The sequence below is a fragment of the Anopheles darlingi genome, chromosome 2 (genome assembly GCF_943734745.1).
Source record: "Anopheles darlingi chromosome 2, idAnoDarlMG_H_01, whole genome shotgun sequence".
In the NCBI taxonomy this organism is placed as follows: domain Eukaryota; kingdom Metazoa; phylum Arthropoda; class Insecta; order Diptera; family Culicidae; genus Anopheles; species Anopheles darlingi.
This window is the reverse complement of record NC_064874.1, coordinates 12,003,283-12,018,001: the sequence shown is the minus strand read 5'-3', so window position 1 is coordinate 12,018,001 and position 14,719 is coordinate 12,003,283. Positions and strand designations below refer to the sequence as shown.

The window sequence follows — 14,719 nt, the reverse complement described above, 5'->3', positions numbered from 1 at the left end:
TTATCTTCTCGATCACGTGTTTGATCCTCGGTTATCGGGCCACTATGGCGAATAACTATCTTTCGTGTTGATTTTTCTGCTCTCGTGCTCCTGTTCTGTTGCGATTTGTCGATGGGGCCGCCCAACAAATGCACGATTGCATACCTTCGGGAGTAAACGGACGGAGCTCGTTGTCAAGGCAACGGCGACCGGCCGTTCATTATTGCCGGGCGGCGTTCATTCCGGGAATTCAACACGCACCGCGCACCGCTGACCAGACCAGAAAAAGCAGCGAGTAATTGAAAAGATAAGAAGTCGCGCTCTAGCACACTTCTTATCACCTTCATTGTTGCAGTGTCTTATCGCTAATAGCACACTGGACAATCAAAGTGTGTTTTTTTTATTTTGAAATTAAATTCCTTTTCACTCGGTTTATGCGGCATCAACGGAAGAAACCCACAAAAGGGACAGGAATTTCGTGGGCTCAGCCGGTGCCACGGTGTACACAAGAACGAGCAAGGCCAAAGCCGGCGCAGAGCAAAGAATTCTCCCCCCCAAGATTGAGAGCAGCGCAAAGGGGTTCATTGGCGTCCAAACGAAGCAGTGCGGACGTCGTGGGTCTCTCCTTTACCACAACAAAATAATGTCTGAGCACGCGCGGCGTGCTGAGAGAGTGAGCGAGAGTCAACGGTAAGCCCAGAGCAGCCAGACTCCAAAACCCGTTGCGTGGCTCTGAACACGATCTGCGAACGCAACGGTGTGTGGGTGATCACCGAGCCAACCGCGCGAACATGGAAGCAGCGAATGAAAAGGGTTCCGACGATGGTGCTGCAGCAGCGCCGACGACGGCGACGACAACGACGACGACGACGACGAGGAGCCTCGGACGCAATCAAACCGGTGCCGGCTCGCGAGTCCCAAACGATCCGCGAACCTGTCCACCACGCTCAGCTCAGCTCCGGTACGATCAAGCTACGCGGCACAGAAGTGAACCAACAGCAGAACGAATCAGCTCTAGTGCCTCACCGTCATCATCATCATCATCATCGGTGGCATCGCCATCAGTGCTTTCGGCAATCAGTGGAGTGCGTCACAGAAGTGTACCGACGTCGACGACCGGCTATTCTAGTGGTGGTTGTTCCGGATTGCAATCCAGCTCAGCAACAACAAACAGCCTTCTAGCGCAGCAGCACCTGCGGAGGAGGAGCAGCAGCTGTCAAAAGGTAAACAGAAGGATCTGCGCGCTCCGCACCACGGAACAAGAAGGCCTTAGTAGCGGCCGTATCGCGTATCTTACCGAGCACACACAAAGCCCGAGGATCGTTGGCGTTGCTGCTGAGGGTGCACCAGTCCTCCCAGTATGTTGTTATCTTCCCGTGTTCTGCGTTTGCGTACGGCTTTTTTTTTTGAGTGCTTTCTTTCGGTTCCGAAGTGCGGCGGATGCAGCGACAATCGACAATCGACACGAAAGTTGTTCTGTCTGACGCTATCGCTGGCGCTCTTTGAACGAAGGAACCAGTTCCGGACCGTGCCCGGCCACAGTGTTACTTTTACCTACCAGCGAGCGATCGAACCGATGATCGAACCCGGTGCATCATCATCATCATCATCATCAGCATCGACGGCCAAGTGCAAGTAGGAACCGCGCGCGCACGTCGCTCTTTCGTTCTTTCGCTGCTCTTCTCTTTGTGCCTTTCGTTCGCTTTTCGGTTAAAAAGGTGAAACATTCCGGTGGAATCGTAGCATAACGTGTGCCCCAAAAGCATCAAAGAAGCATCCAAAGCAGTGGCCACAGTGGAAGCAGAGAATCGGTTCACCGCGAGCGGTGGGGAACAGAAACGGGTTCGAGTGGAATTGAAAGATTAAAAATTGCTTCCTTAGGGCCGGGCTGGACCGGTGGGGCGTTGCGTGCGGCCCCACAGACACACACACAGACACGCGCACACACGAGGTTCGTTTCCCGTGGCTCCCTCCGGGAGCTTTTGCTGTCTTTGGGGTGGTTTCGAAGGTTCTCCAGCAAGCCCACAGAGGGGGGACCACAGACGCACATAAAACGCGAAGAATGGAACGCGAGTGAGTGAGTGAGTGTGTGAGAGAGAAGCACAGATACAAACGTGCAGCGTGCGATCGCGGTGCCACCGATTCTATATGAAGATTCTTATGCTTTTGCCCGAGAATAACCGCCCGTGGGAGGTGGTGGCTTAATTAGTTTATTCGTTTCTTTCCCGCCCCACCCCCCTGGGGAGTGAAAAGTGGGGTGGCCAACGATTTTCCCTTCTCCTTACCTTCCCATTCGGCGGTGGTTCCCCCGAAATAATGCGAAATTCCAAGGGGAAGTCGGTGGTGTCCAACAGAACAATCGTTCAGCTGCTGGAACATAAAGTGATTTCAATTTAAAATTCCCTGGGAACTGACACCTTCACTGCCCGCCCAAAAGTACTGGATCACTGGAAAAGGCTTGGGAATCGGTTGGGAACCATCATCCGGTTTTTGGCTCTTTTCCCTTGGAATGCGCTGCATCGATAGCAGGAAAAAGGGGACAGAAAAGCGGATCTTGCGACCACTACTACTCCTACTCGTCCATTTTACAATCGGCACCATTAATCGGCACGGCATCGGCTGTCGAAAAACCAACATACAGCAGTAATAACAATGCAAAGTGGCCAGCAACGCGAAATCAACTCCAAACGGGAACCCCAAAAAGTCGGTCACGTTGACGAGCCGATAGCCGGTCACAGCAGGCGCAAAAAACCGGCAACTGCGTTGGCATTAAAATGATGTTTATCGGACGATGGCGACGGTGGCGGCTGACGAAAACATATACAATTTTCTTCCTTTCCGTGAAACGACTCCGGTTTCGTTTTCTTTTCCATTTTTACCTTAATTTTGTGACGAGAGAGGGCCTTAAAATAGCGTCGCCATCATTCAAACATCAACAACAAACGGTACGCTTCTGCGAGTCAATCACGTTGATAACACAATAATGTGGGGCATCCGTTGATAAAAGGCAGCAACAGCAGCAGCAGCAGCTGCTGAATCGATAGGATGAGCGTGCCGGAACCATCGTATTTATGTCGCAGGTGACGCGGTGAGGCTGGTGGCGAGTTCGTTCCGAGAATAATCCGTGAGTTGCAGATGCGATCAGCGCGTGATTCAAAGGAGCATTTGCACACCGTGGATCACCTTCAAAGTATGATTCAGTCAACGAATTGAACGAGACGAAACCGTTGGTCACCGAACGTATGCGCAAACTCGACGCTCAGTCATGCCGGCCTGAATCATCTGAATCGCTTAATAGATTCCTGCAAAATGGTCAAACCAAAGGGACACTACTTTGCATTACGAAAGCAAATCCTTTAACCTCTCTGTCCACTCACCAATCTTTATCTCTTTATTGACTAACATTTACAGTTCCTCCTGTGTGCATTAATATCGAGTGTATTCGTTTTGCGTATGCCTCAACCTCCATAAAACCACCTCTCGGGGGGGATGGTGCTTCTTTGCTTAACACTAACCTGTCGAAAGACAAAACGACGAAACATAATACCATTCTCCAAGCCGCTTGCGTTAACCACAATTGTTGCGCATTGTTGTTTGTGTTGCTGTGCGAATGCAGATCATAAAACCACCGCCTAACAATGTAGCTACATAAAAAGTTTCCCCTTTAAAACAAGCAAAAGAACTGGTCTGGTTCTCCCCGGGACTACAAAGTCGATTGAGTCGAACGACGGGACAGAAAAGCCATAAATTATCGAGCTCTTCTGCGTACCGTGTGTGCCGTGTGTGCCGTGTGTCCCTGTATGTGTGCGTGTATGCCCTTGCATACGCCACAATCAATGTGGCGTGGTCGATGCAGCATCCATTGCGCTGTGCAGCAGGAACAGAATCATCACCGTGCTTATTAGCTGCATAAGAAAAAGATGCTCGTTCGAAACGATTGTTTATTAGTGTTCTAAGTGATTGTTATACAAAATCCGTTACTAATTGTATGCTTAATCTGTGTCTGTGTCTGTGTCTGTCATAGGGCACCCCGCAGTACTACCAGGAACTGCAGCAGCAGCAGCAACCCCGGGACTACGACGATCCGGACGCGGCGGACGAGGAGGGCGAGATGGAGGCGGAGCGGGATCTGGCCGAGGATGCGCAGTGGAAGCGAATACAGCAGAACACGTTTACGCGCTGGGCCAACGAGCACCTGAAGATCATCAACCAGAACATTGCCAACCTCGAGAGCGACCTGTCCGATGGGTTGCGGCTGATCGCACTGATCGAGGTGCTGTCACAGAAGCGCATGAGCAAACACAACAAGCGGCCAACCTTCCGCAGCCAGAAGCTGGAGAATGTGTCCGTCGCTCTCAAGTTCCTCGAGATCGAGGGCATCAAAATCGTCAACATCGGTAAGTCCACACAATTCCCAAACCAACAAATGCCTTTTGCTGAAGGCCCAAAGCAACGGTCAACGTCATCATCATCATCAGCGGTGCGAAAATTTGGCAAAAAATCGGTCGCCACCTTCTGTAGGTCTTCTGTTTTTTTGTCCATTTATCCGTCCAATTCCCGGACCGGAACTCAAACACACATACAAAAAGGCTGGGAGCCAGCGCGATTCGCGAATTTTTGGCAAACGCACACTACCACCAACAGCAGCAGCAAAATGCCCTCCACGTTCGTTGGTTCGCCGCAGACAAACGACCGCCAGAGACCCCGGCGAGTGTGTGTCTCTGGGGACCTCCGGCTTTGTGCTGATGACGCGAGGTGGAGAACACGCGAGGACAAACCTGTTACTGTTCGCGATGTTCGTCTCGATGGTGGCTGTTTGTTGGTTAGGTTGAATCGAGGTAATGGGCGCCACAGACCCACCTCCGATCTTCAAAGATGACGATGACGATGGTGGTGAGCGCAACATTAGATACACAATGGCGGCTGCATGCAGGCCATGGCCAAGGCCAAGGGTTAGGAGTGTGCGAAGCGGAAAAGATGTCGATTTTTGGTGAGTCTCAAGGAAATAAAACCGAGGGCCTTCTTTGATCTCGAAGCGTTGGAAGCCCAGGCCCAGAATCAGCGTCGCGTTGAGTGGTCTCGCGTGTCCCAAGTGTTTGTTCTCTCGGCGCCTCTCTCCATCGTTTATTTCTCCCTCTCCAAAAAAGAAGAGCCGAAATGTGGCCGCAAAATTAGCAGAACGTTAGCACCGAACGCAAGACTTCAATGGTCTCTGGACGGCGAACCTGTTGCTAAATTCCCGGGGCGCACTATTGCGAGACCAAAGAAGATGGTGCAATACGGGAATACAAATCCGCTAATCCCTTCTGTACACCGCGCTTGATATCTTGTCTCCTACTCGCGGCACTGGAATGCAACGCGCGATCATCATCACGGTGCTGTGACCGTCATCCATCGTGTCGCGGATGGCGTGACGGTGGCTTGTTTTACAAATAACTCGGTTAATTAGCTGCGGTGTGCGTTTTATCGCTTCACTGGGCACCCGATCGTGCGGCACTAAGCGATCGAGCTGGCGACCAGTTGGTGGCCACGACACTGGTTGGCGAGAGAAGCTGCCTGGAGTGCCTTTAGTGGCGGTGGTTTGTGGTTTTCTCCTCGGTCCAAAAAGGACCACCACCGATGGCCAAAGGGAAAGCCGTCAACGGTGGTTGAGAGACGTCTCTTAATGAAGTCCAGCTTCAAGTACTCTGCTTGGTGTTGAGGTATTTCGGAATGCTCGTCTTCATAGTTGATCGACAGGCAGCAGCTGGTGAAGAGATGAGTAGGTCACGAATTGATGACCTACAAAGTGGATGGGACTAACGCATCCATTAAGGTTTAATACTCCTTGACTGACGCCGTCTGGTGGTAGGCCGGGTGCACAAAAGCTGACATCACTGTGTCTCGCTTATCGGTGACATCGTCGGCAACGATCTCACACTCTACGCCACGACTGGAACCGCGATTCGTGCGAAATGGTGGCCACACCGTGAGTGGTTGGGTGCGGTTAATGGATTGATGGCGTCCCCGTTCCGTGGTGCATACTAGTTCCACTTGCCGCACCCACTTGCCTTTCGGTTGCATTTTTATTTGCATTCTTCGATCCGGTCGCTTAAACGATTGGCGGCGTGTGGCGTGGTTGCGGTTGCGATGCGACGACCCCGTACCGTGCCGCTTTTGAGGTTATGTTTATCCAGGCGTCTGCAAAAAAGCGAACTACGACGAGCAGAACCAAAAAAAAAACCACAGAACCGGGGAACTCAAAATTCACACTCACACGATAATGGTGGCACACAGTCACACGCAATCGAGCCGCAAGCCATTAGGTCATTCCAGTTACTCGCTCGCAGCAGTCTCGGCAGACGACGCTCGGCGAAAACGACCATCAGAACGAATTTAGCTGATGGCGTCAGCCGGAGCCGGAGGAGTTAATCGCTTTGGTTGCAGCTCGCGACGCGCTTGATCGCCGCCGGTGTTATGCCTTGGAGTTGGGGTGGACATTGGGCTTCAAGAACGCAGCAGAAAGCAAGTGCAAGACTCGAGACACTTTTGGGCGAGAACATTGTGATTGCCAATCAATCATCGATGGATCGATCGATAAAACGGAACCGAACGGGCTGGTGTCGTTAGCATACTTTTCTGTCCCTATCGCTCTCTCTCTCTCTCTCTCACTCACTCCTCAGTACGTCAGTAACGATTACAATGATGATGATGATGATGATGCCGTCGATGCCGTGTTTGATTGATCGGTTAAAGCGATTGAACGGAGCGAGGCGTGAATCGTTAGGAATGGAATCAAATTTAAATGGCAACCAATGGGTCCGGACCGATCCGGCATTTCCTGTGCTCAGCAGCAGCGCCATCCCGTCCCCACCACCATCTAGTTCCGATCCACGAAATGCGTCGCGTCGGTTAACCTGCATTCGTGCAGCACTTGTCCAAATTATGGTCACGCTTTGGCGCTTCTTTCCTTTTACCCTTAGAGCACTGCTGTTGGTAGAATTTATGCAGCACCCTCTCTTATTTCTACCCCTTTAATCCCTCTCCATCCACCGACCATGCCGTGCACTAATTTCCATTGTAAAGCCCGGCTCAAGGCCCGGCAATAGCAGCTCGATTGTCCACCAGTTGACGGTGATGACGAACCATGACGATGTGTTATGGCCTTGCCGGTTATGGTGTAGTCGCGGTCGCGCCACGATTGTCCGGATTGACGGAGTAGGGTGGCGGCATTTTCGTCCAATATGGAATAAGGCAACGGGGGGTGCGCGACCGGGCTCGAAACAGGTTCTAACTGCTGCCTCCCTTCGCGACGACGCTAATGAATATGTAGATTATGCTCCAACGCTCCTGTCTCTCTCTCTTTCACACACAAACACACTCTCTTTCTCCCTTTCGTTCATTCGCTCGTGGGGCATTCTCTCCTGTGTCGCCACGTTCGCGATCATGACGTAATCGAGGAGGATTCCTCTGGATTTCCGATCGCATCCGATCGTAGATCGGTCGAACGTGCCCAGATGAAGAGAGAGAGAGAGAGAGAGAGAGAGAGAGAGAGAGAGAGAGAGAGAGAGCTAGAGTGCATGGTCAACGCGTGCAAGCGATCGAGCGAACAAGGCCAAAGCAGCGCCGTTTGCAGTGCCTCGTGTGCCTCGAAGATGATCGAATCCAGCAAAAAGGGCAACATCAAGCCACGTACAGCATGAACTAAACGGGTTGATGGCGGGATGGCTGATGGTTGGATGACGGCACACAAGGTGAGAACGTGTAGCCACCACAACAACAAGCGACGTCGGAGGAAAGGAAAGGAAAGGGGGGACACGGGTGCACCAGACCATAACGCTACCACCCTGGAATCCGCTCCGAATCTGTTAACTGCTCGTTGCTCGCTCGCTCACTCGCCTGCGATTCCAGAGCACGTATTGAGGTTTCTGGTCTGGTCTGGTCTGGTCTGCTGTGGCCTGGGCTACCAGCTTTGTGCGATCGCTTTCGCTTTCGATCGCACTGACCGCACGACCCCGCACACAGAGGACCAAGAGAGGCTACCTCGAGATTACAATTGTGTTTATGCTGCTCATCGGTTTCGGTTTCGCTCCTCCCGCCGGGAGCAGCTGCGAAACGCGTACGGGGCGAGCGACGTGCCCAACGACGCACAAGCCTCGAGGCCTTTTAGACGCCAGACGAAAGATCACGAGAGAGAGCCCGCCTTGACTTGATGACTCAAACGCTAAATATAGGCAAAACAGGCTTCCAACACTATCTCGGACTTGGACTCGCGGCGGGGTTCGGGTTCTGTTTATGGCCGTCGCGCCGCGCTACTCTTGGAGCGAATGGTGGAGCCGAACGCGAATCCTTGATGCTGCTGCTGCCGGTGCTACTGCTGCGAGGCTTTGCATTGATGATGATGATGATGGCGATGATGATGATGATTGTTTGTGCTGAATGCGTGCCGTTGTGCGTGGTGCACCTTGAAGGCTCTGCTCTGCCTCCCTGAGTGCTGTGGCTGGCCATTTTTGACAGATTGTCGAATGGCAACGAGATGCGGTTAGCATTGGGCTTCAAGGGAAGTGCGCATGGTCCGCTTATGGGGTGCGTCGTGGCCACCGCCATCAGTGTTTGTGTCACGTGCAAAAGGAGACGAGCTCGCTCCTGCTGTTACGATGATGACACTTTTGGAGTCATTCGATGCAAGGTAGAGCATCAGACACGTGCCGTGATGGTTCGTTGGTATGTAAAGATGTCGGCAATCGCTTCTGTGGATGGAACTTACGACACATGCGCAATATTGTTGGTCCCTATTCTGGGTTACTTTGTTTTATTCAGCATATTTACTGAAACTTGAAAATATTTCGCAAAACCTTAATACTCTAAATAAATCCAAGTAGCCTAGAAAAAGACCTAGAAATTGACCACATGCGTCGTAATGATGGTCTTGATGGCTGAAGAAAAATTCATAAAAAAGAGCAGCAACGAAGAGTCTCGTCAAATTAATTCGCTCACTGTGTTTGAATGTTCCACATAAATAATAGATAAGCGAATGAAGAGTCGTAGGCAACATGAAAACGACTAAACTTCTTGTGCTGTTCCCTTATCACGTCGACTCTTCCGGCTAGCATGCGTGTTATCGTGGGAATTTGCTACCCAAAAACCCATGCCTCTCTCTCACTCTCACTCACATACCACCGTTCTCCTCCGGTACAGATTCCTCCGACATCGTCGACTGCAAGCTGAAGCTGATCATGGGCCTGATCTGGACGCTGATTCTGCACTACTCCATCTCGTTGCCGATGTGGGAGGGTGACGAGAACGGCGATAACCAGGCGAACGGTAACGGAGCGTCACCGAAGCAGCGGCTGATGAACTGGATTCACCGGCTGGTACCGGACCTGCCGATCAACAACTTCACCAGCGACTGGACGAACGGAAAAGCGGTCGGTGCGCTGGTCGATGCCGTTGCGCCCGGTCTCTGCCCGGACTGGCCAATGTGGGACCCGAAGGATGCGGTACAGAATGCGGCCGAAGCGATGGGACTGGCGGATGATTGGCTGAACGTACGGCAACTGATACGACCGGAGGAAATGGTCAATCCGAACATTGACGAGCAGTCTATGATGACCTACCTGTCACAGTATCCGAATGCGAAGCTGAAATCGGGCGCTCCGTTGCGACCGCGCACGAACCATAGCAGGTGAGCACATCCCGGGGGTTGTGAAGATCCATATGCACTCCTCCCCTTCACGAAAGCTCGGTTTGGATCATGTAGAGTAGAGCTGGAGTACCCTTGACGATCCGTTTCCTCCGTAGATGAAATTGACTCCCTGGTTAATGCACTGGATAGAGTGAATGATTTTTTTTCGCTTATCTATCCTCTTTCTCTCTGCTCTTCCACATACGGACACATACACACATACACGCATTAACGACTTCCTCCGATGCTGCATTGATACAATCTCTCTCCATTCGCCCTTGACCTCAACACGGTTCAATCAATCACGGCTATCAATTCCTGCTACACAATCTTGCCACCTTGAAAACATCTCTTGATCCTTGATTTACTCTCTTTCTCTCACTCTTTCTGTTTTTATTTCTGTTCTCTTTCTCGACCAAATACCTCACATTACCATGTTCGCTTTGAACATGTGTACTACTACTACTACTACCTACTACTACCTACTACTACTACTACCTCTACTACTACTCACAATGCTACTCGATGTACGCACACTATGTCAATGGCAGTGTTCCACCGCCGCGGTAAGTTGGTTGGTTGGTGCCATCTGTTGTTGTTGTTGATGTTGTTCTGTTGAGCTTTTACATTGTTTCACTGTTGTTTTACATTGTTAACTGACTTTTGCCATAGTATTACCACATCTACTGTCTCCTCTCTCTCTTTCTCTCTCTTACTATTGCTCTGTTTTGTCATTGTGCAATTCTTTTGGTAAAATTACTCCAAACAAACTACATCTCATGATCACAGTACCCAGTCAAGTACCCAGCGAAAACATTCCACAGCTCACTTAGACCTCTGACCAGTTCTTTGATTAGCAACCTTCTCTCTTCTTTCGGATACTCTTTTAAATTCCAATAGTAAACTTTGGCAAGAAACTGTAAACTAACTCACCTTCATGTGTCCAAAGAGTCCGCTATCGTGCTTGCTTTGGCTTGCCGAACGCTAGTTAGCTAGGATCGAGGAAACGATAGCAGTTTCGTCGGGGACTCATCATCAATTCGTTCGACGCAGAATGGTCCAGAAAATGTTTTCCCAAAAACCAAAAGCAGTGGGTCTCGAGAACTTCTCAGTTTCCTCGTGTAACTCATAGTGGCTACTCGTGGCTGAAAGCTTGACTTTGAATGCTTCTTCTTCTCCTCCATTCTCCTCTGTCTTCAGCTCTGCGCCACTTGTTTTGCCTGTTTTGCGCCCGCATCGCTAACGTCATTCTTTCGTTTCTCATTTCTCTTTCTTCCCTTCGGCACGCATTTCCCTCCCTCCACTGCAACTCCCCACCTCAACGGCTCCAGGGTGCGCGCATACGGTCCCGGTATCGAACCGACCGGACCAACGGTCGGAGCGCCAGCCAACTTCACCGTCGAGACGTTTTCGGCCGGCAAGGGCAACGTGGAGGTGGCCGTCCAGAACCCGAACGGTAACCCGGAGAAGGTGGACTGTCGCTTCAACAACGACAAGAACCTAACGTACTCGGTGTCCTACATACCGAAGCTGGAGGGATCGCACAAGGTGTACGTCAAGTTCAACGGTCGTGACATCCCGAAGAGTCCGTACGAGGTGCAGATCGAAGGTCAGGCCGGTGATGCATCGAAGGTAACGGCCAGTGGTCCCGGTCTGCTTCCGGACGGTGTGATCGTCGGTAAGCAGACGTACTTCGACATTCAGACGAAGGACGCCGGCAAGGGAACACCCGAAGTGATCGTACTCGATCCGGCCAACCACAAGACGACCGTTGCGGCCAAGCTACGCCAAATCGGTCCCGATCAGTGGCGGTGTGAGTACACCGCGAAGCAAATCGGTCTACACTCGGTCAACGTGTTCTACTGTGGGCAACAGATCAAGGGTAGTCCGTACGGTGTGCGCGTAGCACCGGTTTGTGATCCACGGAAGGTGCGTGCGAGTGGCCGCGGTCTGCAGCCCGTCGGTGTGCGCGTTAACGATGATGACGTCACGTTCCGGATCTTCACCGAGGGTGCCGGTGAGGGTGTACCGGAGGTGAAAATTTTCGGTCCCGGTGGCGTCGTGCCGGAGTACAGTATGCGCAAACTGGACGCGACAACGTACGAGGTGCAGTACATTCCACTGAAGGAGGGCCGCTACAAGCTGCTGATCCTTTATGGATCGCAGGAAATCCCCAAATCCCCGTTCGAGGTAACGGTTGGTCCCCAGAAGCACACCTCGATCGTGGCGTACGGTCCGGGGTTGAAGACGGGAATGGTGGGCCAACCGGCCTGCTTTGTCGTCGAGACGAACGGTGAAACGGGCAATCTGGGCTTCAGCATTGCGGGGCCATCGCAGGCCGAGATTGAGTGCCATGATAATGGGGACGGATCGGCGCTGGTTAAGTATCATCCGACGGCACCGGGCGAGTACGCCGTTCACATCCTGTGCGATAATGAGGACATCCCGAGGAGTCCCCACATTGCGCAGGTACTACCGAAGGCGGACGATTTCCATCCGGAACTGGTGAAGGTGAGCGGTCCGGGGGTGGAGAAGAACGGAAGTGTGATCGTCAACAAACCGACCGAGTTTACGGTGGATGCGACGCGTGCCGGTTCGGCACCGCTCGAGGTGAAGATCAATGATGTGTTCTCCAACACGATCGCCCATCGGATCAGCCAGAACAAGGAGGACGGAACGAGAAAGATCAGCTATACGGCGCCATCGGCCGATCCCGTCACGGTCGAGGTTAACTATGGTGGTGTGGCCGTACCGCAGTCACCGTTCCGTGTGAACGTTTCCACCCCACTGGACGCCTCGAAGGTGCAGTTCTTTGGACCGTGGCTCGAACCGGGCGTGAAACCGAACGCCGCTACGCACTTTAACGTTGACGCGAGGTAATTACCGGGTTTTTTCCTGATTGCTTTCTTTTAACACCTTTCTTCAGTTATCGACAATTTGGTAGAGATGTTCATTTTGGACCATATTTTGAAGGTGATTTATATTTGTTTCATACAAAAACATCATGGGAACTATATTATCTATGACCTTCATATGAAGAACTCCTTATGATTGGTTGATTTGATTGTCTTAAGCGGGGGCTTTGGTTATTTCTGGTCAAAAAAAGGCTTATTTTTGACGATTTATTGTGCAGAAACCATTCAACTTAATTTTTTCAAGTGAATGTCATTTTTAACTACAACTTCTCAAGAATATCTGATTCTATTTTGTGAAAGATTTATTCAAAACTATGTTCATGACATCCAATGTAGATAGGCAAGTTTGCAAAAATGTACTTTTTGCGGTGCCCATCGTAGCCATGTGCCGGGTCATCAGAAATACACAAATGAATATTCTTTAGTTAGAATATAAGTTTATCCAGGTAGCCCCGGCGAGTTTTTATAAAATTACCCATTTTTCGATTTTTGGCAGATTTTTGAAGTTGAAAAAGTGTTGCTTTTTTCGATATTGCCTCAAACAATGAGCTTTACATAATTAAAAAAAATGTCTAAAAAAAAAGTATCAACAATTTTTATAAAATCTTGACGGGGCTACCTGACAAATAGTATGCAGATTATGTGTTGAAAATTTCAAATCGATGGGTCCACTAGTCTTTATGCTACGATGGGCACCGACTTTGAAAACGTAGGTTTTGGGAAACGCGATTCAAAGTTGCGAGATGCTGTGAGCCTTGTATGAAGCTCTGTTTTTCAAAATTCAATAGCTTTGTCAGTTTTGCTTCAATTGATCCAAAAATTTTACACGATACTCTTGAAAGAATGAGCACTCATAAAAAAATGTCAGAAGTAAATGCGTAGAAATAAAATTAAATACCGAAGCCCCCCCTTAAGTCCAATATGATTTCCAAAATACAATTCGAAGCTCGATTACCCGGTTAATCATATTTTGTAACGTACAGAAGCCTAAAAACAATAGTCTACATTTAGGATACGTAGTTTACTTGCTTAGAATCGCTTCAATCCATTTTTAAATAATTCCTTCCTCCCCTAGAAATGCCGGCACGGGACAGCTGGAGGTGAATCTGGTGCACGAGGAAACGAAACAGAAGGTACCGGTGCGCATCATCGACAACGAAGATCAAACGTACGCCGTGGAAGTGATACCGCCCCTACCGGGCACCTATACGACCAACCTCGTCTACGGTGGCCTCAAGGTACCGATCGCCCCGAAAGTAACCGTATCGCCACCGGTCGACGTGTCGAAGATCAAGGTCGATGGTCTGGAACCAAGTAAGTATAGGCCGTTATAACCCCATTTATTCTCGTCTCGTCTTGCGTGATGTCCCGCACTCGCGATGCGATGTCTAATGGCTCCTGTTCCGTTCCCCGTCGTGGGCGTCCCGATAGCTGCCCCACTGAACAGTCTCCAGCAGTTCCGCGTCATCACGAATGGCATCGGGAAGGCGGATCTGGCCGTCACGATCACGAGCCCATCGGGCAACCGCATCAAGGCGCACGTCATACCGACGGCCGAGGGCTTTCTGGTCAACTTTACCCCGACCCAGCTCGGCGAGTATCTGCTGAGCGTTAGCTTCGGTGGTACGCCGATCACACCGCAACCGTTCCGATTGCAGTGTCTGGTCGGTTCCGATTCACGCAAGGTACAGGCGAGTGGTCCGGGGCTGGTCCGTGGTATCATTAATCGACCGGCGGAGTTTATGATCGATACGCGGGGTGCTGGCCAGGGTGGACTCGGTGTTACGGTGGAGGGACCGTGTGAGGCGGCGATCAACTGTCGCGATAATGGGGATGGGACGTGCAATGTCGCCTATCTACCGACCGAGATCGGTGACTATACGATCAACATAACGTTCAACGATGATCACATCGCCGGTTCACCGTACCAGGCGATCATCGTGCCGGAACCGAATCTGAATAAGATACGCGTGTCCGGCATGGGTATCCAACCGCACGGTAAAGTGGCACTAGCCTTGTTGATGTTGAGTTCTGCTCCAGTTTGCTGCTTATCGGCGTGTGGCCGTTGTGATTCTCACTCGCAATCCTTTTTTTAACGTCCTTTTTTTTCGTAGCATAGCATAATCTTTATTCGTAGCATAGCATAATCTTAAGTTTGATT

At 50.9% G+C, this 14,719-nt stretch overlaps 1 protein-coding gene across 3 annotated transcripts in view; it reads left to right on the top strand.

Moving 5' to 3' along the window:
* The window catches only part of LOC125948262 (filamin-A), a 46,139-nt gene that overhangs the window by 1,314 nt on the left and 30,106 nt on the right, over window positions 1-14,719 (top strand). The window contains exons 1-6 of one of the 3 annotated variants that reach the window (XM_049674158.1): window positions 433-1,202; window positions 4,004-4,376; window positions 9,157-9,643; window positions 10,975-12,519; window positions 13,634-13,872; window positions 13,990-14,556. In XM_049674158.1, the coding sequence (XP_049530115.1) occupies window positions 771-1,202; window positions 4,004-4,376; window positions 9,157-9,643; window positions 10,975-12,519; window positions 13,634-13,872; window positions 13,990-14,556 (3,643 nt within the window). In that variant the 5' untranslated portion in view covers window positions 433-770. Of the gene's footprint in view, window positions 1-432; window positions 1,203-4,003; window positions 4,377-9,156; window positions 9,644-10,974; window positions 12,520-13,633; window positions 13,873-13,989; window positions 14,557-14,719 lie in introns of those variants that run through there. The other 2 variants (XM_049674159.1, XM_049674160.1) reach the window with 2 other exon arrangements.